This window comes from Atta colombica, unplaced genomic scaffold (genome assembly GCF_001594045.1).
Source record: "Atta colombica isolate Treedump-2 unplaced genomic scaffold, Acol1.0 scaffold47, whole genome shotgun sequence".
Taxonomy (NCBI): domain Eukaryota; kingdom Metazoa; phylum Arthropoda; class Insecta; order Hymenoptera; family Formicidae; genus Atta; species Atta colombica.
In genome coordinates this window covers 4,288,121-4,300,521 of record NW_017259536.1, presented here as the reverse complement: position 1 = coordinate 4,300,521, position 12,401 = coordinate 4,288,121, and the positions used below count along the sequence as shown (strand labels likewise).

Here is a 12,401-nt window from a genome sequence, read left to right as displayed (position 1 = left end):
TTAATTTGAATCATTTTTATTAAATAAATATTTATTTATTATAAATAAATGTTTACTTAGTATTCAAAAAATATTAAGATTTAGTAAATTTTTTTCAGCACAAAAAAATTGTTTTCACGTACTGGAACATTTATTCAATTTTTAAATCTCTTGTGTGTTTTTATCATTTTTATGAGAGAAATTCTTAAATTTTGTAATAAACAGAAGTCTTTCAACTCTGACCTATCTCAAAAGTGCATAGCCTATTTCAACAAAAAAACAATATTTTAAATCAGTTCAGTATCAATTGTCTTCGCAGAATACATTGCATCATATTGCGAGAGTATAATGTATCACAAAGATAGCATGATAGATATCCAAGAGCAAATATAATATGTATATATATCCTACAGCTAAGAACAAAGATACAGATATATGTTTATTATTTTTACACAGAAAATATTAATTTCATTAATATTAGATTTGCTTTTTTTATTACTGCATTCGATTATACTAAAACTTTCCTTTTCGCTTTATCAAAAATAACTTTATTTCACTTTAAATACAAGGAGCATGCACTAGTTGCTATAAAAAACATATCTATTGTCGAAAGCATCGTTTATTAGTCGAACTTCCTTAATCGTCTATCCTTCTTTTAGATACTTCTATGTAATTTTAATACGGCTACATAATTTTAGTACTGGCTACGTACATTAAGGGCATTGTACAATTAAGTTATAATTAGCAGTAATAGGGCAAGAAGCATCTATTCACGACTAATGATTAATGACATGGAAGATTGCACGCTGAATTTACGATGAATATATTTGTTAGATAAAGCAAGACTTACCAGTGGGTATCAATCAAAAGTGTCAACGCGCCGACTGTTGCCGTGCTAATTTAAATAAACTGTCACTACTAATTGTCGAAATCTCCGGCAATTTTTTTGCTACCGCAAACTGACAACGAATCGACAAAATCAGCCAGTGCACCTATGATCGATGAGTGTCTCTACGCACTGAGTGGGGCGCTGCTGTGTTCGGCTATTCTCGGCAATGTTCGGCATTGTTCGGTGATAGTTGCGGTAAATGACACTAGATAACGCTCGATAGTTGCAGTTTTTTTATAGCGTTTTTCATTGGAAAAACTGGTGCAGCCCTGCTGCACATTACGGTGCAGATAAATGCAAATCAATTCATATATTTTCAGTGTCAATAAATAATTTGACTCTTTTATTTACATATTTTTATTGTCATAATCTTAAAAAAAGATTACTCGAAAGCACGTTAATGTCCACCATCCGACATCTTGCAAAAAAAATTATTTATTAATATAAAAAATATCAACCCATTTGCACTCAATTGCACCAGTGTTGCATTAGTTTTCCCAGTGAAAAACATAGCTCTCTGAGCTTTTCAGAGACCCATACGTATCCCAGACTTTCTTGGACTGGGTTCGTTGGGTGGGACTGGGCTTGCATGCCCGACAGCCCGATCTCGGATTGTGCGTGTAATTGAATTATAACGTGAGTTCATCAGAAAATTAATTTGCAAATTTCTTGGAATGTAGGAAACAATTGTCTGACTAAAAAAACAGCTAAGTGATCTTTGATCCTTTATTTTTTGTTTGACAGATGATATCAACAAGATATGTATCATTCCTATCAGGGATAATAATAGCTTCTCTAACATGGGCATTCAGCCTGTATCTTTATTCAAGACTGTCACAAAATGTCATCACCACCAGTCCCACAATATTAATTCCTATCGTTTCCAAACATGGAGAAAGTATTGACAAAGATATTATGCTGCGTGACAATGTTATCATTGCACACAATGAGAAACAAATATTAGCTGGTAAGGAAGCGTATAACTTAAAGAGCAATAAGAACTTCAGGAAAAATGACCTGATCTTGCAGCAACTTCAGGCTGTTCCAGTAAAACCTGCAGTCACTTTGGAGCAAGGTATATTAACAATGTTAATTATTCATTCACATTCACATTCTAGATTATTATTGAATTGTCAAACCCAAAATCAAGCAAAGTATTTTAATAGGTTTAGATGAATTAGGCATGGTGAAAAATTTGGAGGATCAACGGAAGAGGGACGAGGGTTATAAGGAGTATGCCTTTAATATTTTGATATCAGACAATCTTGGCGTGCAAAGAAATATACCAGATACGAGACACAAGCTGTGCAAGATGCAAAAATATCCTGTCAATTTACCAAATGCTAGTATAATTATTTGTTTTTACAATGAGCATTATACAACCCTATTGAGATCTTTGCATTCTGTGCTTGAAAAAACGCCAACAGCACTTCTACATGAGATTATCTTGGTGAATGATTATAGCGACAACGATATATTGCATGAGAAGATAGAAGTATATATTAGAAACAATTTCGATGACAGAATACGATTATTCAAGACTGAAAGAAGAGAAGGTTTGATCAGAGCACGGGTGTTTGGAGCTAGAAAAGCAACTGGCAAAGTTTTGATCTTTTTGGACAGTCACATAGAAGTAAATGAAATGTGGATTGAGCCACTTCTTTCAAGGATTGCTTATTCGAGAAATATCGTACCGATGCCAGTGATTGATATTATAAATGCAGATACATTTCAGTATACCGGGAGTCCATTAGTGAGAGGTGGTTTTAATTGGGGTCTTCACTTTAAGTGGGATAATTTACCAATTGGAACATTAAATCATGACGTTGATTTTGTAAAGCCCATCAAGTAAGATAATTTTTATATCTTCATATAAATGTGCTTAATTATAAAAATTATATATAATACTTATATATAATCTTTTTTACAAATAAATATTTCTTGTTAATAGATCCCCAACTATGGCTGGTGGATTGTTTGCTATTGATAGAGAATATTTTACAAAGATGGGAGAATATGACATCGGTATGGACATTTGGGGTGGAGAGAATCTTGAAATATCATTTCGAGTAAGTATTGATTAATTTAATCCTTTATATTTATTTTTTTTTGCCATATATATGTAATGTTATTAACTTCTTTTTCTAGATATGGATGTGTGGTGGTAGTATCGAGCTTATTCCCTGTTCACGAGTGGGTCACGTATTTAGAAGACGACGGCCGTATGGTTCGGATGATCCACAAGACACCATGTTAAAAAATTCCTTGCGAGTTGCGCATGTATGGATGGACGAATATAAAGATTACTTCCTGAAAAATGCTAAAACAATTGATTACGGCGATATCTCAGAGCGATTAGCGTTGAGACAGAAATTAAAATGTAAAACATTCGGTTGGTATTTGAAGGTAGTTTATCCTGAATTAACATTGCCAGATGATACAGAAAGGAGGCTCAAAGATAAATGGGCCAAACTTGATCAAAGACCAATGCAACCTTGGCATTCGAGGAAGAGAAATTATACCGATCAATATCAAATCAGACTTTCAAATACCGCGCTTTGTATCCAGAGTGAAAAAGATATTAAAACTAAAGGTTCCAAACTTATCTTGATGCCGTGTTTAAGAATTAAATCACAGGTAAGCATTGTCATCAAATGAGAAAAGAAAAAAAGAAAATTTTGCCATTTTTCAAATTTACATGTACATTTTTGTAGATGTGGTATGAGACCGATAAAAATGAACTGGTACTTGGCCAGATGCTTTGCATGGAAGGAGCTGAGAAAATTCCAAAACTTGGAAAGTGTCATGAAATGGGAGGAAGTCAAGATTGGCGTCATAAGCGTATTGTAAGACTTATTGATGCAACAATTTTTGATCGTTTATGTTATAAACTAACAAATGTTTTGTTCTTACAATTGTCTTTTTCTTACAATCACTAGAAATTTTATTTCATTTTTTTACACTTATCAGTTTAATAAATAGCAATATATATTTATCGACAATTACTGAGAATTTTAAATATTTTATTGTAGAATGCTACACCTATCTACAATATGGCAACAGGAACTTGCTTAGGAGTGATGCGCGATGTAAGAAATACTCCACTCATCATGGATTTATGCACGAGATCGAATGCTTCATTGATAACATGGGATCTCATTCGGTCAAAGATTTTAGCCAAAGAAATCAGATGACATAGGAAGAAAGGTCGTAAAAATAGGAAAAAGAATTCCGAAGACTGGCTCGGTCGAGAATGGTAGATCCTTTGATGAATTGTATATATTCAGTACATGATTGCAATTAGAAGTAGAATACTCTTTACATGCGTCGAATTTTTAAATAATTCTGCCTAAATAGTATCAAATAGTATGAAATTAATTAAGCAGGAAACAATTGAAAGTATCATAATTGTGTAGGAAAAATTATTGTAAAAAAATGAATTTGTTTGAAATGTGTATATATAAATATTAATGACTTTTTGCACTTTTTGCACTTTTTCTTTGTGTATAGATAAATGTATTTCTTTTTTTAATTTGATAAAGATTTTATATAATTTTTAAGTTATATAGTAGTGCTCTCTGTATTATATTTTTACACAATTATAAGAACAAAGTCTATTGACAAATATAAAGAGATTCTAGTAGATTATTTATGAAGTGTATATGTATATAATTTTTACATTAAAAATAATATTCAAAATTTTCTAAATCAACTTTTATTTTCTAACAGCCTCTAAAGCAAATAAAATTATTTAAAATGATAAATAATATACAAAATTGCCTTTTAATTCAATTTAAAATTTAATTTAGTTTCTCAATTTTCTCAAATTCAATTTAATTCCTTTTAATCGCCTACTGTTCTGTTTTACGTTTTTACCTAACCTTTCTTACCTCAATCATAACCTTCCTTAATTTGAGATTTCAAAACACTTGTATAACTTGCATGCAATAATAAGAAAAAAATTGAAAGAATGACTACTTCGAAGGAATTAAATTTGGCTAGGAAGAGCCTCGTGGCATCGCTTGGTGAAAATGCAAAAGTGTATGTTTTTTCCTATTTTAAATGAAATAAGTAGACGCATTATTGATATACGAAAAGATGAACTTAACCTATATGGCTTATAATCTTATTTTTATATTTATTGATAGGTATTTCGAAAAGATGAAGTTATGGTTCCAAATGAAGGTATACAAAATACATTTTTCGATTAACTTTGTCAAATTTATATATTTTGTATACAATCGTCGTTTTAGACTACAAAAGAAGAATTTGATTGCGAAGCACGTAATCTCATGACAGAAGATCAAGTCCATTTACACAACGAATTCTTGCTGTGTCTCTTTAATAAAGTTCGTGGATTAGCCGCCGTTACACCAACCAAGATAGACAGGGATAAAATTTCAAAGGAGAGAAGACTGAGATTAAAACGTAAATACAAGACTGACAAATCAAACTTTGAGGTTTGTAGATATAATATTGCAATATCAATGCAGTAAGTGAGTCAATAAGTAATCATAATTTCATTCTCAACAATCATGATAAAAATTAAAATTATTTATTGACTCTTTCACGTAAATACGATCATTTATATTATTTCTTTATAACAGCCAGCAGACATGTATGTGGAAGTATTAGGTCAAGCTTCATCACCTGTTAGAGACGAGCCTATAGGTGCTAACCGCTCTAGCGCCCAAGAACTCGTATTGCCAGATCGCACTTTTGTACTAGCTCGATTAATGCTCGCTGCGTGGGAAAATAATATGGACGGGGCTGAAGAAAATACCGCGCATATTGTCATAGCAGCGACACAAATTTTCTTGAAAAATATACTCACTGCAATTTTCACACGTAGGAAGGGCTATGCTGTTCGTGACAATACTTTCATTTATAATATAGGAGAACCAGTACCTAGCTCGTGGAAAAGAAACTCCATGTACATAAATTCATACAATTTTGGGTAAGTTGCAAGCACTGCTGATTTCAATGTTGTATATGATTAACATTGGAGCCATCTTAAAACGCAGACCGACAGAAGTAATAGATACTTATGGCCAAATTCCTGCATCAAAATCAAGTTTCGAAGAAGCTGAACAAGTCACTGCTTTTTCATATGCTTGTTCTACACAAATCACTCGTCCACTGTTAAAACCCGTAAGCACGGCCGATTTGCAATATGCATTAAAGGTAATAATAAAAAATTGTATATTCATTGCATTAAAATTATTTTAATTGGTTTTATTTCCCAAATAGATTTATAAAAATCTTGTTAGCAATCACACTATATATGCTACTAATATGGAGCGATTATATACGTATGCTACTCATTCAACATGGGAGGATTTGGAAGCAAAAAAATTATTATGTCAACCATCAACATGAAGGATTCTCAATATATAATATTACATCTATTATAGTTCTTTAGTTTATTATTGTAAGTAGGATTATTATTAAAGTAGAGCTGTTTATTTTTTCTCATATCCGATCTCGTTTCGTATTCGTTTCAAATGAAACATAAAATAGACAATAGATATATTTTGATTCAATTAAATTGTTGAGTTTATTTAATTATGTTAATTCTGTTAGGACCGGTTGTTCCACTTTTTGGTAAATTTTATCTGAGTAAGTAGCAAGATTACCCAATGTACAAATTGTCAGCTTTATCTAATAGGTAAAATTTATCAAAAAATGAAACAATTGTTCTCTTAATGTTCTAACTTTTGTACAGTCCTTACTGTAAACTATATATACCTTTAATGTCATGTAAATTTACATTTAATCTGTTCATACATATAATGTTATAAGATATTATATATTATATGTTTAATGTGTAAAAAGAATGATTTATAATTTTTAACGTATATATTTACATTCTTATTTGAAATATGCCAGCTTTAGTGATGTATTTGACACCTTTAAATGGCTTGTATTTTTCGCCATACATGTCTAATCGATTTACTTTCAATCCGGATACTGCTAATTGATTTATCGTAAAATGCACCTGAAATTATAATATCAAATTGTTAATCTCATTTAACAATATATATCGTACATATATTATACACATTAATGGCATTATATATATCATACATACATTAATGGCAGGATTTGATTCAGTAACAGTTGTCGAATTTTGTATCGTTATCTAAAATATAAAATTTCGTAATAATATAATTATTAATCATACATCTTTAAAGGCCTTATAATTATCTTACCGATCCTCTGAGATTTGGCAGCTTGGAAACGTCAATTCTTCCAATGTCCCACAGCAATATTTTGCTGACGGGATCAAAAGAATATTTTCCTTGGTTTGGAGTTAAAGTGCAATTCAAAACTATCTTTGGCATGGGAATTTCTAGAGTCACATTTTCAACCTATAATGATTAGTAATAATAATTATAATGATAATAAAATTTACAATCATGTATATTTAAAAAAAATAACTTACCGTCCTACCAATAGTCTGTTTTGGTCCAACAGTGATATCTAATCTACCACCTCCTGGTTCTTTCAGGCTAATATTATGTCTTACATATATAGGGATTGCTACAATACTTTGTGATCCTATATGATATGAAAGAAGGCGAAAATTACCATCAGGTGGAATAAAGGAAAGTATTCTCTCCGACTGAAAAAAAGACATAAACTTAAAAATTAATTTTCACATCAAGCATAATGTTACATTATTCACATATATACCTCCCATCTTTTGAATCGAACACAAGGATGAAAGCTGACATCATCAAACAGTCTTGGATTCATAAATGAAAGAGTGAGATCTGGCATACCACTTAATTTTATACAACAGTCAATCTAAAAGATTAATTATATATGTTAATATGTCATATTAATATTTGTGAGAAACTACAAAACATACATAGCCCTGAATTTCTGCAAACACTGTTGCTCCAGTTCGATCAATAATCGCATCGACTTCTTCAACAACATCAAAGTATGCTTCATTGTTGGTATATTTCACTCCAGTTCGTCTCCAAGGAACATTGGATAATTGTCCACTTGGCAAGATTGCACTAACGCTACGTACAAATTTATAAAATGTATAAAAATTCTTAATAAGTACATCTATGTAAATGTTTAACATGAATTGAAATGTACTTACTTAGATTTGCCTGTAACAGTATTCGCGATGGTGCGTAAAATATTAGGTGGCTTGATCAATTCTTTCAGTATATTAGATTCCGTAGCTAGAGGGAAACCATTATCTAACATTTCATCCAGCAATTCATATACTACCACATAGTTTTCTTTTATAATAGTTTCTGTACATTCGCTGAAATAATCTTCAAAAGTGTCCACTACTCTGTGCAAGAATTCAATAACAAATAATGGTGGAACTGAAAGAATGTTTATATTAGTCTACATATGACATTACTTTATGACAAATGATGTTATTTATCAAAGCTTACCCTCTGTCATGCACACTGCGACGAAGAACATATTACAGCGATATATACTAATGAGATAATGATGTGGAGTAGCTATTACCGGAGGTGTATCCTCCGGTGACAAGACTCGTCGCTGTTGATCAAAGAAATAGTCACAGAGTGAACGTGCAACTGCACTCTTCCAATGTTTCTCCATGAAGACGTCTCTATAAGCATACAAAACATATTCGAAATGTTGCATAAGAAATATAAACGTTACAGCAATAATAAAAAATGTATAAACTCTGTCAGAAATGCGAATCTATGTGATTCGTGAAATAATATGTCAAACTTGTGATCTACTTTCTTTATCAAGTTATAATATACTTACCCTGAAGAATTTATAATAAAGAGACTGTTTATCATCTTTGCGAATAATAAATTGTGGTTGAGGATAAAATTTTAAACTACAGAAATGGATAATCAATATTAATGCACAAAATCGGAAATGTTTATCATATTATGTATAACAATATGCCATGTAGATTTAGATTTCTCATTTTATCTTCATGGGGAATTTTGAAAAATTGATATTTAGATTTAAGTTGCCTATCTTTTTTGAAAGGATAGACAATCTAAACGTCAGTTTCTCGAAATTCCCTAGATGTCATATGATTGCGACGCATGCGCATATCACTCCTTTCTGACAGATTTATCTTCTTGCTCTCCCGAGATACAGATGTCATTTACTTGTATTTTGTAAATTAAAAATGGGTGAAATATCAAGTTGGGAAGATATCGAAAATGATCGTAAGTTGAAAAAAAAACAAATGTCTGTCGAATAAGAATTTATGGAGAGTTAATGAAATATACTTTAATTTCAGAATTTTTTAAACAACTATTGGACATCGACTCCAAAAAGACTGACGTCAGCCAATTGTTGTCAGTGGCTCAACAATTAAACAAGTTGGGACAAGGTAAAATTCAAATTGCTTTATATCATTGAAATATCGACATAATAATAATAAATATTTATAGTAATTAAAGTAAATGTAATAATAAATACATATAATAATTACAATAAATAAATGTTGTTTCTAGCTATTGAGGTATTGAATGCTGAATTGCAAAAGCAAGTACTTGTGAATCATGAGGATTTACTATCTCAAGCAACATGGGTAGAAAAATTAGAAGGAGTACTTTTTATAATGCAATCTCACATACAAGTAAAGAAACATTAAGTAAAGAAACATTAATGTCAATCTGAATTTAAAAGGACATGAAGTATAATAATTTCTATTTCAGAGCCTCTTATCAGCAGTAGAGCGATTACGTGGTAAGATTATCGATCCATTTAATAGAATTGAAATGCAAACGATTGTATTAGCACGGCTTCATGAAACCTCCGATCTTTTGAGAAGAGTCTCTAGGATGCAACATTTATCGAAACGTTTAAATGCTCAAATGAGTAGTATTACGCAAGGACCAGATATTGTTAAAGCTGCTAATAGTCTGCATGAGCTTGGTATACATATATGTACCATTATTACATATCATTTTGTGTTTCTTCATTGATCTCATATGTTATATTGTGAAATTATATTTACAGAACAACTGATGGCAGACACAGATCTTAATGGCCTAGATGTAATCGCAGATGACCAACAGGCTATAAAGACTCAAAGAGCTACTGTGCAAAGAATTGCCACTCATACATTAACACAAGGTTTACAGGCGATGGATAGGACAAAGGTATTTATACATTATTTTTAATATAGCTAATACTTAATCTGAATCTACAAATAAAATACGTGGTGTTAATTAAGTTTAATCATATTACTATAATTGTAATATATTTGCACTAATATCTATATATAATGAATAGGTAAGCACGGCTATGCAGGTCTTTCAAAATTTAGGAATAATAGGCAGTGCTGTGGACACAACTATAGAGTCTACCTTGGCTGAAATAGAAAGAATTTCCACAGAATCATTGGATGTATCTTTCGTAACAAATCCGGATTTTGGAAAACGTGGAGCGCCGGGCAGAGCTGCGATTCCGTCGCCTGGATCGTCTGGAAACTTACGCACAAGAATTTGGGAAAATCTTGAACGTCTTTTCCAAGATACTTTATATACGCAATGTCTACAAGTAAACGGATAACAATATGCATTTTATTCGTTTTTCATTCAGTCATTTTCACAAACAACATTGTTTTATATCTAGATTGAATTGCTGCAAAGAATATTATTGGAGCATCATATGAAAGGATTTCACGATTTATCCGAGAAATTTTGGGATAGAGTAAATGCTCTTCTTGCGAAAGTTTTGATCGAACGTGCTCAAGGTAAATTATTATAAATATATATTAAATACTCTGAATTTAATTCAAAGAAAGTTTCAATAAAGGATCTTGCAGGATCGTCATTTGTAAAGCAAGCTCTGGAAGGAGAATATCCAAAATTTTTAAGAATATTTTTAGACTTGAGTAAACGTTTGAAAGAAAGATCTCACAGTATTGGGATTTATGGTATTGAGTAAGTACTTCTCAATAGACGGATATAAATGACATACGAAGCTTTATATTAATGTCTATGTCTTTAATATAGCCGCAATGTTTTATTACCGTTCGAAAATGCATATTTATCACGTTCCGTGTCTCGACTTTTGGATCCAGTTCACAATATGTTTTCTGGCGAGGGTTTGCCGACGCATGACGAGATTGACAGTCTCATACGTATGATTACAAAGTAAGATTGGCATCTTTTTACATATATACATCTTATCTATTAAATAAACTATAGTAGATAAACTATAGAATTATATTCCGCTTCTAGTGAGCTCAGCGTATCACTGGTGGACGATGGACTCTCTACCGTGGTGTCGCGTAATGTAGGAAAAGCAATAAGACTATTCTGTTTGAAATGCGAACAGAGTGTGGTGACAGGTGGTGAGGCCAGCCAAGTAATTGATTCTCCTACTACTGGTCAACAGACAAATGTTACGCTCGCGAATCTTCTTCATTATCTTTCCAGCCAGACAAACCGTGTAATAGCTAATCTGGCAGGAGGTTTATCCTCCGAAGGCGGCGTTGTCATTACCACGGCGCTCAAGGAAACAGATGAATTAACGAAGAATTTACTCGCGCCGTTGTTAACTTCTATTAGTGATGCGATCGAAAGTATTATTTTAACGATGCATGATGATCCCGAATTTAAAGAGTAAGTTGTTTTTCTCCTTGAGTTGTTCCTTTCATTTTCATCTACTGTTCTCATATCGCATATTATTATTTTTTATCATACAGCACAAGTAGCCCTCTAGGAAAAGAAATTGGTTGTTCTCTTTATATGCGTGAATTGCAAGGCTTCATCCTACGATCTGTAAATACATTCTTACTATCGTATAAAAATCAAGTGGTTGTAGCTGAAAGGTAAGCTTTGTTTCTTTTAATCCTTCTATTCATAAAAAACAAATTATTAAAAGTTAATATCATTTCAGTTGTAAAGCAGTCGCGTCGAGATGTATAGAATTATTTGTGCGTCATGCTTGCTTGTTGAGACCTTTGACTGATTTTGGAAAAGCAAAACTTCTGGTAGATTTCGCTCAGGTATATCTCGTTCATGTAAAGACAAATATATCAATTATAGATACAGATGAAACAGATTGCAAGTTTTAGATGGAAATAGCTGTGACGCCATTGTGTCGTGGCGGCCAGATGGGTTTACTTGAGCAACAGCAATACAGAATACTGCGAGCGTTCAAAACTTTACTTCCCCTCAATCCCGAACAGATGGTGGAAAAAATTCTCGAAGGACAAGGAGAAAGTAGCGTATCACCGTCTCTTATTCTCCTGCATTTATTTTCCGGCGCGCCTCCCGAATTAGCATCACCACATCAGGTGAAATAGATTTCTTATAAAAACATCAATTTATTTAGACTGATTAAAGAAAAAATGATTACATTTTATAAAAAATTAATAAATTTTATGTTATGCAGAGCGCTGGATGGTCTGTAGGTCGATTATCTCAGTGGATGGATAGCCATCCGAGTGAAAGAGACAGATTAGCGCTATGCAGTGGACCATTGGAACGTTACCAGTTAACAATCCGTCAACAAAATCTGCCATCATTTCACCCTCTCTTTCCACAAA

The 12,401-nt window shown here is 32.2% G+C and overlaps 5 protein-coding genes across 5 annotated transcripts in view; 3 read left to right on the top strand and 2 right to left on the bottom strand.

Annotated features, from left to right (window-relative positions):
• Window positions 1–979, bottom strand: part of LOC108691515 (syntenin-1-like) — a 4,955-nt gene extending 3,976 nt beyond the window's left edge. Inside the window, exon 1 of the mRNA XM_018199288.1 lies at window positions 830–979. The gene's annotated coding sequence lies outside the window, so the exon portion shown is untranslated. The remainder of the gene's footprint in view (window positions 1–829) is intronic.
• A 426-nt stretch (window positions 980–1,405) lies between these two features.
• On the top strand, window positions 1,406–4,251 carry LOC108691473 (polypeptide N-acetylgalactosaminyltransferase 35A). Its single transcript, XM_018199229.1, has 7 exons — window positions 1,406–1,504; window positions 1,613–1,943; window positions 2,035–2,716; window positions 2,820–2,937; window positions 3,017–3,505; window positions 3,583–3,714; window positions 3,901–4,251. Exons 2-7 carry the CDS (start codon window positions 1,613–1,615, stop codon window positions 4,060–4,062), a joined length of 1,914 nt encoding a protein of 637 aa, XP_018054718.1. The 5' UTR covers window positions 1,406–1,504; the 3' UTR covers window positions 4,063–4,251.
• A 536-nt stretch (window positions 4,252–4,787) lies between these two features.
• On the top strand, window positions 4,788–6,247 carry LOC108691474 (transcriptional adapter 1-like). The gene is made up of 6 exons (XM_018199230.1): window positions 4,788–4,909; window positions 5,017–5,053; window positions 5,122–5,328; window positions 5,476–5,825; window positions 5,893–6,052; window positions 6,119–6,247. The coding sequence occupies exons 1-6, from the start codon at window positions 4,839–4,841 to the stop codon at window positions 6,245–6,247; spliced, it is 954 nt and encodes a 317-aa protein (XP_018054719.1). The 5' UTR covers window positions 4,788–4,838.
• A 406-nt stretch (window positions 6,248–6,653) lies between these two features.
• On the bottom strand, window positions 6,654–8,676 carry LOC108691469 (AP-3 complex subunit mu-1). Its single transcript, XM_018199221.1, has 9 exons — window positions 8,642–8,676; window positions 8,293–8,477; window positions 7,986–8,220; window positions 7,743–7,902; window positions 7,565–7,678; window positions 7,314–7,493; window positions 7,081–7,239; window positions 6,960–7,010; window positions 6,654–6,866 (listed from the first exon to the last, which is right to left on the bottom strand). The coding sequence occupies exons 1-9, from the start codon at window positions 8,674–8,676 to the stop codon at window positions 6,732–6,734; spliced, it is 1,254 nt and encodes a 417-aa protein (XP_018054710.1). The 3' UTR covers window positions 6,654–6,731.
• Window positions 8,677–8,997: 321 nt separating this feature from the next.
• LOC108691463 (conserved oligomeric Golgi complex subunit 5) lies at window positions 8,998–12,400 on the top strand (the record flags this gene model as incomplete). Its single annotated transcript, XM_018199212.1, has 14 exons — window positions 8,998–9,060; window positions 9,135–9,227; window positions 9,352–9,476; window positions 9,556–9,775; window positions 9,860–10,002; window positions 10,136–10,402; window positions 10,478–10,598; window positions 10,671–10,788; window positions 10,861–11,001; window positions 11,089–11,472; window positions 11,556–11,681; window positions 11,750–11,858; window positions 11,928–12,149; window positions 12,248–12,400. Coding segments are annotated over exons 1-14 (2,262 nt in total), but the record flags the coding sequence as incomplete, so codon positions are not given.
• Window position 12,401: the final 1 nt, after the last annotated feature.